General features: G+C 42.1%; 1 protein-coding gene across 2 annotated transcripts in view; it reads right to left on the bottom strand.

Moving 5' to 3' along the window:
• Nucleotides 1–14341, bottom strand: part of LOC140360657 (glutamate receptor 1-like) — an 83751-nt gene extending 69410 nt beyond the window's left edge. For both annotated transcript variants that reach the window (XM_072445981.1, XM_072445980.1), the window contains exons 1-2: nucleotides 14047–14341; nucleotides 9574–9708 (exon numbers count right to left, since the gene is read on the bottom strand). In XM_072445981.1, the coding sequence (XP_072302082.1) occupies nucleotides 9574–9708; nucleotides 14047–14158 (247 nt within the window). In that variant the 5' untranslated portion in view covers nucleotides 14159–14341. The remainder of the gene's footprint in view (nucleotides 1–9573; nucleotides 9709–14046) is intronic.
• Between the last annotated feature and the right edge of the window lie 2004 nt (nucleotides 14342–16345).

Here is a 16345-nt window from a genome sequence, read left to right as displayed (position 1 = left end):
GAGGGTTTTTGAAGGAATGCAGCGCTTCGCGCTGCTGTTGTCAACAATGAGTGAATGGGCTACGCCCATTCACTCATTGTTGACTATTTCTGTCATAGCAGGAGTAAGTATGCATGATCCATGCCTTCGGCATGGGCTAGTTCACTGTACTTGCCAGGGGCGACGGGGTACCAAACATGCGGGCTGCGCCCGCATGTTTGGTCAGACAGTTGCAACGCTGCCTTCGGCAGCGTTGCGGGAGCAATAGGCCCTCCGCCCTGCTGGGGCTTGGGCCTAATAATATTCCGATGCGAAAACAATGTTTCCCATTTTTCAAATATCATAAACTATACATTTTTGGAAAGCGCTCGCGCTTTCCTACCTCATGGTGTGGGTCCCTGGTCACTGACGGGTACTTTCGTAAATTTTGAGTGGGCTCCGCCCACTTTGTGTTTTTGGCCCTCTATACAGTAATAATGTTCAATTTTTGCATTACATGCTTATATGCACGGAACATGCAAGAGATGGGTAACGTATTCGTGAGCTACTTAGCGCAAATGAGTGCTTTACAATGTAAAGTGCTCGTTTAGTGCGCACTTTTGCACGGGCTTCGCCCGTTTACAACGGTAATGTTCCATTTTCCTACTACTAATTAGTATGCACGGGGCGTGCATGAGTGAAGGAGTGCGTTAGTGAGTGTTTGGAAGTGGGCGAGCGCTTCGCGCTCGATTTCGTGCGCACTACGTGCGCACTTTCGCAGCCGTGCTTCGCACGGCCTTACGAGATTAATAGGCCTCTCGCCAGCTTGTGGCGCTCGGGCCTAAATATAGCCGCAAGCGGCAATGATCGGCCCTCGCCACGCCGCCGCCACGCCGCAGCTACTGCTGAATCTGTGACGCTGTCACATCTTTTCCCCTTTGTTTTACCATCAAAAAGCAATTTTATTTTGAATGCTTGGCAAAATGTGCGGCTTTGCCGCACAGACACCGTGACTCTTAGAATAAAAATGTGGATAACTTTTGATGGTCCACCCCTGAAGATGAGTCTCACCAAATTTCAGGTTAATATGTCTAACGCCCTAAGAGGAGTTCGTGAAAGTCTAAAGTGTAAACATGTTCTGGCGATTTCCCCATTGGAATAACATGGAAGGTTTCGGTCATCGTTACGGCAAAGCCATAACAATTATGACATGGGTCTCGTTGACTTTTTTGATGGGGATGCCAAAATTGAGTTGTGTGTCAAATTTCATATAATTTCGCAAAACTAAATATTTAACCTCCATATAAAATATGTAGGGGGCGCTGTGGCTCCAAATTAATTTATTTCACTTCAAGTAGGTTTAGGGCAAAGAGTTTAACAACTGATTCTAATTTGACGCAATTCGGACTTTATCTGCGCAAACGGCAGAAATGTTAAATTTGGAAGATTTCTGAAATTCTTGCTACAGTTTGCGGCTTTGCCGCACAGAGACCGTGAGAGGTATCAATGTAATTTGGATAACTTTTGATGTCCCACTCCTCAGTAGCATTTTCACCAAATTTCAGCTTTTTAGGGCCAACGCCCTGGGAGGAGTTCGTAAAAGTACGACGTTTGGAAAAACTCAGAAGTCATGTTTAGCCATTTTTGAAGCAATATGGCCGACATTTGGTTGGGTGGACAGCGTTGCCGTAATAATATCTTTTACTTCTCTTGTCACCATCTACCTCTGCGCCAAATTTCATGATTCTACGATCAGATTTTTTTGGGGTCATTTCCCTTCTCGCAATGCATTTTTGGTACATTTGGGGGCGCTGACGCGCCAATTTTTTTAATTTTAGAAAAAGGAAATAGCCAGAATGTAGAGAGGCACGATTTTTAGAGGTGTGCTAATTTTTGTGACTTTTCGTCAATGTTCATTGGGTGAAAAATAGGGGGGTTGGTCCCGAGAAGAAGAAGAAGAAAGAAAGAAAGAAAGAAAGAAAGAAAGAAAGAAAGAATAATATTCCGATGCGAAAACAATGTTTCCCATTTTTCAAATATCATGAACTATACATGAGGCGAGCGCTTTCCGACCTCATGGTGTGGGTCCCTGGTCACTGACGGGTACTTTCGTTAATTTTGAGTGGGCTCAGCCCACTTTGTGTTTTTGGCCCTCTATACAGTAATAATGTTCAATTTTTGCATTACATGCTTATATGCACGGAACATGCAAGAGATGGGGAACGTATTCGTGAGCTACTTAGCGCAAATGAGTGCTTTATATGGGGATGACGACCGCAAATTTAAAGTGCTCGTTTAGTGCGTACTTTTGCACAGGCTTCGCCCGTTTACAACGGTAAAGTTCCATTTTCCTACTACTAATTAGTATGCATGGGGCGTACGTGAGTAAAGGAGTGCGTTAGTGAGTGTTCGGAAGTGGGCGAGCGCTTCGCGCTCGATTTCGTGCGCACTACGTGCGCACTTTCGCAGCCGCGCTTCGCGCTTAATTACGAGATTAATAGGCCTCTCGCCAGCTTGTGGCGCTCGGGCCTAATAACACATTTTATTTATAATGCACTTTACATTCCAATGGAATCTCAAAGTGCTAAGAGAAATAATACACTTTCAGAAAAATTGATTCTCCTTTGTGAGACCACTCTTTTGTATCTGAGGAGTAAATGTCGAGTAACAGTTTGATTTAAATAAACTACAAGTGTGTTCTGTTGTTGTTCATTGGTGCTCTTGTTAATCCACTCATTTTAGTGACATTCTATTGTGGTGATCTTTCAACATAAAAGAGAAATAAAGTTCAGTCAAGCACATTTACTTGGCTTGTTTATTTGATATTTTAAGGATTATGTTGTGCATAACAAAGCAGCACAGTAACGTAACATGTTAAACCCTTCAAGTCACTGTGTGCGTGAGTCATTATAGAACCAAACAAGCTATTTTTTCTTCACAAATTCAAAAGCAAAATGTTGGGTTTCTGCTGCTTTAAAGCTGCTCATTTATGTAGTAATTCCCTAGGGAGAGAGCAGTAAAAGCAGCGGTGTGTGACACTCATCTGGCTCATATTGTCAAGTTATTTTAAACTCTTTCTCCTTCACTCACAGTCTGAAACTGTTTTTTTTTTTACGTTTGGGGTGTTTAACCGGGCGTGTAAGTATAAGTGATCGCTCAATGGCACAAAGTCACTGTGCAGGAAAAGAGCGTTGCCCACAAAACTCGGGATTTTTCTGCCCAATAAACAATGAGTCGACTAAACGAGCATATGGAGCAAAGAGGGGAGAGAGGGGAGAGAGAGGGAGAGAGGGAGAGAGGGAGGGAGGGAGAGAGAGGGAGAGAGGGAGAGAGGGAGAGAGGGGAGAGAGGAAGGGAGGGAGAGAGAGGGAGAGAGGGAGAGAGAGGGAGGGAGAGAGAGGGAGAGAGGGGGAGAGAGGGAGAGAGGGGAGAGAGGGAGGGAGAGGGAGGGAGAGAGAGGGAGAGAGAGGGAGAGAGGGAGGGAGAGAGAGGGAGGGAGAGAGAGGGGAAAGGGGAGAGAGAGAGAGAGGGAGGGAGAGAGAGGGAGAAAGGGGAGAGAGGGAGAGAGAAGGAGAGAAGGGAGAGAGGGAGAGAGGGGAGAGAGGGAGAGAGGGGAGAGAGAAAAGGAGAGAGGGAGAGTGGTGAGGAGGAAGTAAAATATTGTGGTTGTAAAGACGACATATTTAACCCTTTTTCTGGTTCACTTTTACATTTTGCTCATTTTGAAACACAATTTTGATCCAAAACAATTTGAATGATTTAAATTGTCTTTCTTATTTTCTTGCTGCAGTTGCATTTCTCTTCTGTCACTTAGTTTGATGAATCCTGTTTACGAGCTATTAACCGTTTTTAACTCCATACATCGTCATTTCCCCATGGCAATTCCCTCTGCTGCCAGTAGATGGAGTGCTAACACAAATCCTGATGAGGGAACACTTGACTGAGAGAAAGCCTCCACACTCCACAGTGAAGGAACAAGAGAACAATGTGGTTTAACATCTGCAAAGTATTCCACTTGACACTTCTTACTGTTATTTCACAATATTTTAGAGCGGGATCTGTACTTTTAAACTGAAAAGTTTAAAACACTTTTGATTTGGTTTGGATTCACCTTTAGCACATTCGCGGTTGACGTCCTGCCAAAAGGTTTCAAGTTCAAGCTTTGGTCAAATACATACATACAATTCACTCGAAAAAAATAAGGACTTCCGTCGGCCAAAGTTCACCACATTTAACGCTTTAACAGTTCATTTATTTGTGAAACTACCTTGACTTTTCACTCTTAAAAGTTTTCATTTGTAACAAGCTCACGCAGATTTCTTACGCTGTACTTTTACTTGAGTACTTTACCTGCGTGTTTGTACCTTTACGCAAGCGACAACATCAAGTACTTCTTCCACCACCGTGCAGATTATTCATTCATAAACACGTCTTGCCCCCCTGTCACAGGGTTGTGGGTTCGACTCCCAAGCACCCCACACTGGACACAAACCCATTCCCGCCAAAGAGAGACATAAAGCAAACGCCATCTTTGGCTCGACAAATAAATGCTCTCGGGCAGCCGGGACCGGAATAGAAACCGTCGAGAGGGAAGCGCTTAAGCGTTTGACAGGAAAGTAATAAACAAAGAAAGATGTGCAGGAGAGAACAGGATCTGAAGATTATGAGACGTTCTGTGAGACGTTCTGTGAGACGCTCTTTGAGACGCCGAGGCACCAGGAGAGCGGAAGCCAACGAGAGAAACCTTAACGGTACAAATAAACTACAATGTCACAGTATTTTGCCCGGGGAAAGCGGTGCCATCGTTCAACTGCAAAGACGAGACAGAAGATTAACATGACGAGCGTGCATTGCCAAAACCGAACCGATAATGACGAGGACGCATGTTTGTGGAGCAGACGTTTGGAGATTTGTGGCAAAAACGGTGAACGGTTGATAGAACTGTTGACAAGAGGCTCAAGTGGAACATATGAAGTCAGAAAGGAGAGAAGGAGAAAAGAAAGGATGGGACTGATCGACAGACAGAGGAAGTAAGAGTGACGAGAGGAGAAAGACAGGAGCGAGAGAAGGAAGGAACAGACGGAGCAGAAGGAGTGCGTCAACAATGAGACTAAAGCAGAAAGAGAGAGCCACGTTTCCACTGGTTCAGTGTGTCGCAGTCTTAAGTCTCTGGCCCGTGTCTTGGATCCAAAGTGGCCCCTAAGAGGTTCTAGCTCCCAAAGCGGTCTGGCTCCAGGAGCACTTGAGCTCAGGAGGAGGAGCTCCACAGCACAGCCAGATGATTGGACCAGAGAGAACGCAGACTCAGGACACAAAAAGGATCATCTATCAACAAACGCTAAACAAATACTTGACTAAAAGTGACAAAAAAGCACCTAAATGCAGCTGAAATGTGACTAAAATGACAAAAGTACACTTTCTCTTTCTCAATCCAAATGCTGATGTTATCTTGTGCTAAAGCGCTGTGTTTCCACTGATGCTAACTTATATGTTGAGCCATAGCAACACAAAGCTAGCAAAGCACGTTAGCAACAGCTGTTTCCTGTTTATCGTTTGCCTGACCAGCTATTCCCAACACGTTTTGACGGACTACTTTACAAAACCTGAGGGTCTGAGGCTTGACCGCTGGATATCAACTTCTAGGGCGGAGTCTAGAGAGCAGAGACAGAACCAATCACATAAACCCAGAAGTGATGCAAAAAACGCGACACGCTTAACCGGATATTACATAGCCCATGTCAACAAGGCGTGTTCCGCGTTATCCGTCCCTGAACGCAGAAAATGTCTCCTGAATCGCAATGACGTCCTTCGCATAACCGCATCTAACGCACGTTCATCACGGCGAGTAGAGCGGACTTTCCTGATTGTTCAAACCAAAGCGAGAGCAGAAGTAAACACTCGGTCACGAGCTGGGTCTGCCATCTTGAATGTTTTGGAACGAGGGTGGAAAGCGTTAAAACCTCCGACTGGGATTGAATAGGTAAATGGATGACCGACGACTTCATTGGCTTTGACTCGGATTCCAGACCCTTACGCATTTGAACAGAATGTGGGCGGGGCTGGCGGGTCAGGCAAGTTTATCGTCACACGGCACTCGCTTTGTCAAGAACCAAAATATTATATTTCCAGGTCATAATGCGTCTAACATGATCCAAAGACAAAGCATGACATAAAGAGAGATTTAAATGTCGAGGTTTTGCAGAGAAGTCAAAGAAATGAGGCAAAACTGTTCCTGTTCACGCTATCTTTAGCCACGCCCCTCACTGCATTTAGAGACGAGAGGATACTAACAAATGAGAGAAATGAGGAGTCAGACTGACCATCCCTGCCTTGGCAAAACAAGGCGACTGGTCCTGAACGAACTCGTACTCACTGGACTTGCTGACGCGGTTCACGGGAGTGCATCCGTGTCAGGTCAGACCGTTGTGATGTCTCTGTCGTGCTTCTGAGCCGAGGAGGAAGAGCGACAGAGAGCGCCCTGTTTTTGAGCTGCTTTCAGCAGCAGCAACAGCAACCGCGTCACTCTGAGGTCGTCCACACGGGGCAGCGCACTAAACCTTTTATGCACTTACTCTCTCCGCCTGCAGACACGCTTCTGAAGATTACTTTTAACCAGGCTGCTCTAGCTCCTGCTTAGAAACAAAGCTGAAGCTGTGCTTGTTTCTGTCACATATGTCAGTAATCGCTCAGAATACATAGGTTGAAGATTATATTATCCACTTCAACTTCACACTTCAGAGCTCAGATTAAGGATTTTCACTTGTATAGTGGCGCTGCTAAACAATCCGTATTTTTTTTCAAATTTGTTTAGCAATTTGAAAATTGCATAGCAAAACACAAGTGACTAACAATCAATATTTTCCATTGAGGTAACAAAAAAACCCTCTATTAACTTATTTTTTTTTCAAAACAAAACAGAAAACTTGCAAATAAAATTATTTGTTGAACAAATTAATTAACACCAGTCAGATGGCCTTATTTACAACTTTCTTCCATATCATCATCAATCGGCCCTCAGAGGCGACTGTTGTTGTGACTTTGGGACTTACAAAAATAAATTGATTTGATCAATCAGATGACTATTTGCAGGAGTCTCATTTACATATTAATTGTCTTTACACTCACAAGTTACATTTCGCCACCAGAGTCGTCATGACGATGAGCTGTTTGTATCAGAATAACTTCTCTTACACACACAACACGTTTTGGTTTTGTCCTGGACATGAGTGAGTTTGACCCCTTTGAATTTGACATCCTCTGGGTTCTCGGGGTGAAAACGGGAGAGCGCGCGGAGGCGACGAGGGATTTTGACGAGCGCTGAGTCTCACTGATCTCACGACAATAACTACATGTTACACAATAACTATTTACTGTATGGATACATATTTTAAATACACATTTACAACTGAATTAATTGAGTAAACACACTTTATTTCCACTTTTGTTAATGATAATACAATGACTTAGAGACAGATACCCTTTGTGAGAAAATACATTTGACATAAAATTACATTTCACACTTTATAAAATAACAGATTGAAAAGAGCAAATCAAAAATCTCAGCAACTTATAGTGCAGAGTAGACATTACTACATGAAGAGGAAATAAAAACACAATTGTTGGTGTTTCATAAAACAGCTAAGTGACATTAGTTACTCTGAACTACATGTGTAACATTTAACATTTTTATATTTAATCATCACAGCCATTATTGCTGTATGGAAAGTTGTCATTTATGGATTTCTTTCATAGGTTTTCTAATAACAAAAGCATATTTTTATCAATAGAAGTTAAGCGATACTTAATGCTTAGCATTAGCCTTATGCAAGTAATATAAGCATTAGCCTTATGCAAGCAATAAACAAAAAAAAAAACACTCCTCTTTAGTGTTTATGTTGTCATGGTAACGGAGCACGGAGTTTGACAGATCACATGTCTCGGCTCGGATTTATATAAAAACAGCCGATTCACTTCAACACGAATAAAGCCAGCAAACAGTTGAGCTCATTCTGAGTCGTACCTTTTGTATACAGACGTCTAGATGCAGTTTTAAGACGTAAACACGGAAAACGGTGTGACGAAAGAAAAGTGACGCAGGCTGCCCCTCATCGCCTCCGTGCACGCTCCCGGTGGCTCCTCCCGCTCAGCAGTTTTCATACATCTGTGACAGCAGCGGGACCCCGTCAAGTGTGTCATGCCATTGTTGACGATCGATTGACGAGTGATCAGTGCTTTTTTAGGCGCTTTGTTTATACAATTGAACACAATTTTTAGTATTGCAAAAGGTGCGATACAAAAACACTTTTTTCGCATTTGAGATAAATTGCGTCGCATTTTGCGATGCGATACCGCTTATTCTGAACCCTGTCACTTTAGACTGTGACAGGATGTGGATTTAACACAACACGCAGACTTTCATTAGGCTCCACCCTGAGCACTTCTGTTTACAGGTCAGATGATGCTTCTGATGTTTGAACGCGAAGAACTGTGATAAAACATGTGGTTTGTCCCATTCGCTTGTGCAGGGTGCATGTACACGCTCTGGTGGTTCGTTTGTGCTGTGTGCGCTCACTGACGCCCCATATTTAAACCAAGTACTTTGTCTTTTTATTTTTATTTTCCAAACTAAGCAGGCCTGGAGTCTGGGTCTGCTCTCGTGTGTTTGAGATGTTCAGGAGCAGCAGTAACAGTGTCTGAGCGAGGCGTTAGTGAAGTGGATCTGCTAATGCCTCGCTCAGACTGCACCTGACGAAGCTCCAGCTGCCGTGTTGGAGCGATGTTCTTGTGGAGGATGGAAGACCACAAGCTCACGCGATAACTAACGATTTCTACAGGACACTGCATGCAGAGGGTTGCACCGCTCTGCACAGCGTGAGAGCGGCACAAAAGGAACTCCTCTCTGGGAAAAGTAAATGTTTAAATATGCAGTGGTCCTGTAGAATTATGAAGACACTTGAGGTGAAGCACATGAAGCGCCTTGTGAGTTACAGCAGTGAGCGACAGAAGCTGTTTGGGTGTCAGCGCTGAGTCATGAAATCTGCTCAAACACATGTCACGGCTACACTCCCACAGCCAACATCAACTCTACAACTGCTTATCTTTCTCTCTTTACTAATAATCCATGACACGCACAGATAAGTATTTAACATTGTGTTGAACCACAAAACTGATGTGATGTGAATGCGACCAAATACAACTGCTGAGTAAATTATGAGGGAAAAGCACGTCTCCTTCACTGTTTAGTGCATTTAAAACAGTATTTTTTAATAGTTTGGTTTCACTGCTCTGAGGGTCATAAGGGAGTTCAACATTTAGAAGTAAACACAGACAGAAAACATGCAAAACATGCAGATTTCCGTCTAAACACACACCGGCATATCAACCACGCATGCGCAGCTAGGGAAACGTGCTGCTATCCTGGGAACGAGGCTGCAGGTGTGCAGTAGCACACAGGGAATAATTGACATGTGGGAGAATTACTCGGCTGTCCACGCCCCGAGGAAATGAGACTCAGATTGCGCGCCAAAAATCCTCTAATATTGCTTTAAGGGGCAAAGTGTGCGGGAGGGCATCTGACACACAGGTGTGCGGCAGGGCATCTGTGTTTGTACTCACAGGCGTAGGTCATGGAGAAGCTGCTGCTCGTGTCCACCAGGTCGACCTGAGGCAGCAGTTTGGGGACGTCCTGCTGCTGCGACAGAGCGAAGCGGAACACCTCATATTCATGAGAACCAGCCGGAAACAAGCCTCCTGAAAACAGACAGGAGGGGCTTAACGCATGACACCACAGTGACTGAACACCACCATTTTATCACAATTAAAAAATCACAAAAAAAATGCACAGGCTCTGATCGGTCACTAAATCTCAATAATATAAACTCATCAATATAAATTCACCAATATAAACTCACTAATATAAACTCACAATATAAACTCACTAATATAAACTCACCAATATAAACTCACTAATATAAACTCACAATATAAACTCACTAATATAAACTCACCAATATAAACTCACTAATATAAACTCACAATATAAACTCACTAATATAAACTCACCAATATAAACTCACTAATATAAACTCACAATATAAACTCACTAATATAAACTCACCAATATAAACTCACTAATATAAACTCACAATATAAACTCACTAATATAAACTCACCAATATAAACTCACTAATATAAACTCACAATATAAACTCACTGTTATAAACTCACTCTCACACGTGCCTTATGTCATAATCTTCAGATATAAGAGTTATTTTATACTCTTAAACAAAACAAAGTGAGTGGACTTTGAAACACAGTGTAGAAGGAGGGCGTCACCTCATGAAATCAGCAAGTTGAACAGAGCGTTTTGAGATGCAGGATTTCACAAACATGCAACGAACTAAACAAAAGCACAACTCGGTGTGTTTTTCTTGGGGACACGCAGCGTTTCTGGTATTTGGCAGAGCTGTGGTGGAACAGGAAGTCACACAAAACGCACGAGTTCAGCAGGATTTGTCAGAGATGGCGCCGCCCTGAGCTCAAAGCAGTGTTTGTGCTGTGCGCGGGTAAAACCTCCCAAAAACAGAACACGCCTCTCTCTGCAGGAGGCGCCACATTTCAAAAAGGCAAAATAAATCACGAAACAACAAGGAACGAGAAGCCACGTAGGCCTGTGCGAGGGATCGAACCACGAGAGCATCCATGACTTTTTCCCAATCCAAAATATTTAATTTTAATAGTTCATCTCTGTGGCAATGGTCTTGATTTTTTCTCACTCAGAAACCCATGGATAGACAGTCAACTCGCCAGTTTTGAGGACACAAACAAACGTCTTCTCGATTCTGGTTGGGGCCAAAGACCTTGGGGGCTTGGGTAAAAGGTTTGGACAGTTTCAAGTAGGGCTGCAACAAGTTTATTAATCTTACCTAATCAATTTATTTAAATTATTCACAACTAAATTAGTAATCAAATAGTTGTTAACTGGTTACAAAACATGCCATGAGCTGAGAAAATAACTTTTATGATATGTTAAAAAGATTCTTTTCTCCATAAACGTGCTGCACCAGATCCTCAGTCGCTAGAGCATGAGACTGTGGACATTAGGGTTGTGAGTTCGAGCCCTGACCGGTAACTTGTTTTTCATATTTGTTTTGTCACTGATTGTTTTAAATCAGAACACAAAGATGTACAATTTCTTGAAAATGTAAATGTAACTAAATACTTCCACCTCTGCTGTTCTGTTCAACGTTTTTTGGAGGGAGGAGCTCTCCCCCCCTCCCTTTCTTTTTGGGCTTATTTTTTAAATTATCAATAGTATAAACAGTGGTGGGCCGTCAGGATCAGCAAGGCCTTCTCTGCTAGCCTAAATATAATCAGAATATAATTTACAAATATATAAACTTTCTCACAAATAATAAAATTATTCCTCAGAGTAAGAGTTATACTCTTCATTTCATGGCTTTCCTCTTGGTTGCACTGCTTCCAGCCCCAGGTTGAGATTTGGAGGGCTGGTATGTTAGATCTTTTATCCTGTCATATTCAGCCATCATGGCCTTCAGATTCAACAGTGAAGGTGCTTATAGCTTAAAGTGAATGGAAATGAAAATTATGTGTCAACCAATCTGCTTTAGAGTTCGCTCTTGTACGTCTGCTGCTGTTACACAGGAGCCATCTAGGAGGTCATCACGTGCACGTCTTTTGATTGGATCACCAATATTGAGAGGCAGGTCCTATGAAAGGGGCTATGCAGAACCTCAGAACGAGGAAACTGAATTTGATAAACAAATTAATCTGCGTACCACTAAGCTGTTTTTTCAACCCACAATGGCGGAAGGAGGAAAAGATATTGATTTGGTTGAGGATATAATTATATTGCCTTTCTCAAGACAAACTTTTCAAGAAAAGTTAGACATTGTAAGGAGAGGTCGTCCAACGCCGACGCTGCAAAGCCTTTCAGGACCAGTCGCCTCGTTTTGCCAAGGCAGGTTCGTTCTCCAATTTCAAAGTTTCGCGCGGACATCGACGTGGACATTGGCGCGGACATCGGTGCAGAGAACGAGCGGAGAACGGCGTGGAGAACGCGCGGACATCGCCGTGGAGAACGAGTAGACATCGGCGCGAACAACGCGTTGACAACTCGCAGAGAACGCCCGGACATCGGAGCAGAGAAGAGCGCGGAGAACGGCGCGAACAAGGTGACACAACGTCTGGTTAAACTGCGTTTCTGTCTAAAGGTATAGTGTCTAGAGCTATGGCATCATAATGATGGTAATATGAGGTGGATTCATTCGGGTGGGACTGTGTATGACCGCATTGAAGGCCCAAACCCCAGACCCACGGCCCGCCACTGAGTATAAGAATAAATAAATAAATAAATAAATAGTGAAACTGAGGTGTATAATTGATATAATATATAATTTATCATTTACTCCTCACATTGCACAAGAATAATATTCTTGTGCACACAGTATGAGAGAGAACACTACCGAGACTACAGAAAAAAAAATCCATTTCACAGAAGAAGTAGAAACAAATACTAAATTAAACAATTGGCAATATATTAAAAAAAAAAACACCAATCTAATTTCAACAGTTTTACTCTTTGATTCGTCTTGGGTTCTTTAAGGAGTACGTTTGGTTATTTGGTCCAAAGTTGAGCCCATGATGTGGAGGTGGTTTGGTTTTGTTCTGGTCCTGGTCCAAGTTTAGTCCTGGTTCAGTCCTAGTTTTGATAATGTGCAAGTTGTCTGCAGCCAACAATTAGTAGTCCATTTATTTCTGTTTCATGACACTTTTTCAATACATTTTAACCTAATAAAGGTTAAGGTTGAGATATGGCGACTGAAGGCTTCTACAGAGAAATTTGCGAATTCAGTGTTTAATTGATAAAAATCTGAAATAGTTTTTATTTTATTTAATATATTTTGTCTTAACAATGTTACAGACTTGATATAAAGGTTTTGTCTATAGGAGTTTTTGTTTATAAGAGATCTTCTATTGAGAGTGTTTTCAAACTTCCTATAAGTGATCTGTTCTTTTCTTCTGTATCTACCTCTGTATCTACCTGCGTTGCAACAATGAAAATTCTCCATGTGTGGACAATAAAGGATTATCTTATCTTATCTTAAAAGGTATATGAGGTTTAGTCTGTATACCGGGTAATGATTACGATCAAAATCCTTTTATTTTTTTTTTTTTTTTACGATATAGGCGACTAGTCAACATTAGTCGATTAATCAGTACAGCGCACATAAACATACACTCGTTTGATTTGATATTCAGAATCTTGACAAGCCTCGTCACACGAAGCTGTCGCCCACGGACAGGGACACTGACACGCCAGCCACGGTCCTGCAGCAGATGTTTTAACAGCTTCTCTTTTTTTTTTGCAAGGATTGAGCAGAAATTCAAATTTTAATTCAAATGTACAATGATATATACAATAACATTGCAAGAGGCTTATTAATACAATTGCAGTTACAATATAATATATTTTATACATATATTATATGTATAAAATAAACAAGTTTACAGAGTTTTGGTCTTCACAGCTTTGAGGTTAGTGCAATAATTAAGGGAATCAACATAAGAGGACAAAAGGGATTCAAATACTATAAATTTCTGTTTCTGGTTTGAGAATTTTGAGCAATGAATATGGTATTTTGACAACATTAAGATCAGGTTTAACACCTATATTTTTTAACAGTAATATTTTCCTCAAAAACACCAAAGAGGACATGCATTGTATCAAGTTGTAGGTTCATATCAAGTTTTCTATTGACAAACAAAGAAATGTCGTTCCAAAATATTTGAGTGTAAGAGCAGTCCCAAAATAAATGGGTGACAGATTTTGGACACTATGACAGAATGAACAAAGAGGGTCTACATTCAAGTGAAATTTAGAAGTAGTACTGTTCACAGGGTAATAGCTATGCACATTGTTTAGGCATACCTCCCCTAAACAGGGACAAACTGAGCCTTGAGTGTCACACAACTCCACTGTCCACGCTGAAGACACGCGCGAGTTCAACTACAAACACACACGCACACGCACACCCACACACACACGCACACACGCACTGCACTCACCGATGTTGATGCTCCCGGGGAAACTTGTGGCTTCCAGGAGCCGCGGCCCGGTGACCATCATCAGCAGCAGCGCGGCGGCGGCGGCGGAGCGGCTGTAGCTCCGCGGCCGCATGTTCCTCCACCTCCAGCGGCAGCACCGAGCCTTCCGCGGAGTGACAGTCCCATCCACACACGCGCTACACAGCCCCGGGTCCACGCCTCCACGCTGCCCGCGGTCAGTTCCTGCGCCTCGTTCACGGGAGCCGCGTCTGACGAGTTCAGTCCGATCCCGAGCTACTGTACCTCTCTCTCCTCTCTCACTTCCCCACTGCATTTGCTCTCACTGTTTCCCTCTCTCTCCTCACTCTTCTCTCCGCCTCTTTCCCTTTCTCTACCTCGCTCTGCCCCTTTTTTCAATCTTCTTTCTCTCCTTCTTTCTCTCTCCTTGTCCCTTACATCTCTTCTCATTTCTCCCTCCACATCCTCTCCTTCTTACTTCATTCTTTCTCTCTCTCCTCCTTGCTACCCTTTTCTACTATGCTTTCCCCACTTTTACTTATCTCGCCCTCTCTACTCTCTCTCTCTTCCATCTCTCTACTCTCTCCTCTTTCCTCATTCCCTCTTTCACTCCTTTCTCTTTCTTCCAACCCCCCCATTCCTTCTCTCTCTTTCTCCCTCTCTCTTTCTCTCTCGCACACATTGTCCATTTGTGTCAGAACAAAGATGCCGGTTTAAGAGTTGAAAGCACAAAGTACAAAACCGTAAATTTGAAGGAAACGTTATAGTTTAAACAGTATTCTTACACACATATTACACAAGTTTGATTAATCTTGTTTGGAAAGTCTTCTCTTGAATGTGTGATGTTGATCGAGCTCCGAGGTCTTCTTTAACTCCATAAATCATTGCAGACTCAAATCACCTTCACCACAACTTAAAGGTAACTTTGTTCAACTCACCTATGCAATTCCCTGCCAGTAGATGGAGCCTAAAGTCACTTCTTGGCGAGGGAAAGGCCAGGCTCTTTTGTTCTAAAACATGAGATGCCAAAGTAAATGTACAATATAATGTGTGTCCTTTGAAAAGGCAGTTCAGCCGAATAATGGAGCTTTATTTGTTGCCATGGTCTCCGTTCTAATGAGATAACGATGTGACGTGTGTGTGGGCGGAGCATTCTCCAGAGACGAGCTTCAACAATGAGCCTCATCTTTCACTGACACTCGTCTGTTGGAAAAAGAGAGACTGATAATGGGCACTCGAGGAGTCACTTTAACCTTCATGTATACAGAGTTCTCATTTACAAGAGACACATAAACATATTTACACAATTACAAATAAAACAAAGAAACACAGGATAGATGGATACAATATAAAAAAAAAAACATTCAATAAAATTAAATATAACAAATTTATAGAAACACAAGAGCCCTGGCCCTGAGGACAGTCTTGAAGAAATGCTTTAAGTTTATGAAAATGCATCAATTTGTTTTATTTGAAATAAACCAGGAGCAAAGTTCCTGAAAGCCTTTTCCCCTGACTCTGTATTGATTCTGTGAGACTCTAAAATAAAAAAAAATGTCCTGAGCTCTTAATCTGTGAATACTTGATCTAATGTTCAGTAAATGTGTTAAATAATCAGCTAAAATCCCAACATGAGCTTTAGAAAGAAACACAAGGCAGAGCTGAACCTTAGAGCTGAATCTTAGAGCTGAATCTTAGAGCTGAACCTTAGAGCTGAATTTAAGAGATTAACTTTAGAGCTGAATTTAAGAGATTAACCTTAGAAGAGCTAAACCTTGGAGCTGAACCTTAGAGCTGAGTCCACATACAGTATATAATATCATCATAATCCAGAACTGAGAGAAATATGTCCTGGATTAACTGTTTTCTACACATTTTATTTATAAAGAAGAATGACTTTAAGATTATTTGTCAGATCTTTTGTTTATTGAAAAAGAGTTTATCATCGATCCAGAAGTATTTGTAATAGGGAATTTGTTTATTCACAGGGCGTAATAACAAAGCCTTTTGGAGAACAGAATACGTTTTGTTTTATTTGAATTCATTAAAAATCTTAAGTGAACACAGTTTTGTTGAATATGTTGAATCTAGGCGCTAGATTGAACATACAGAATCACATCCACTGCATACAAGTGGATGCTACTGTGTTTTTGACCAATCGAATTTATGTGAATGAAAATAAAAGTGGTCCAAGAATGCACCCTTGAGGTACCCCTTTATTGAGATTAGAAAAAATAATAACTAGACATTGCGAGTGTCTACATTCTTGCGTAGAAGTACAAAATGTGTGTAACACATGCAG

This window comes from Eucyclogobius newberryi, unplaced genomic scaffold (genome assembly GCF_026437365.1).
Source record: "Eucyclogobius newberryi isolate DKJ021-1_F unplaced genomic scaffold, fEucNew1.0.hap1 SCAF_15, whole genome shotgun sequence".
Classification (NCBI taxonomy): domain Eukaryota; kingdom Metazoa; phylum Chordata; class Actinopteri; order Gobiiformes; family Gobiidae; genus Eucyclogobius; species Eucyclogobius newberryi.
The sequence above is the reverse complement of the archived record's forward strand: the minus strand, read 5'-3'. Positions and strand labels throughout refer to the sequence as shown.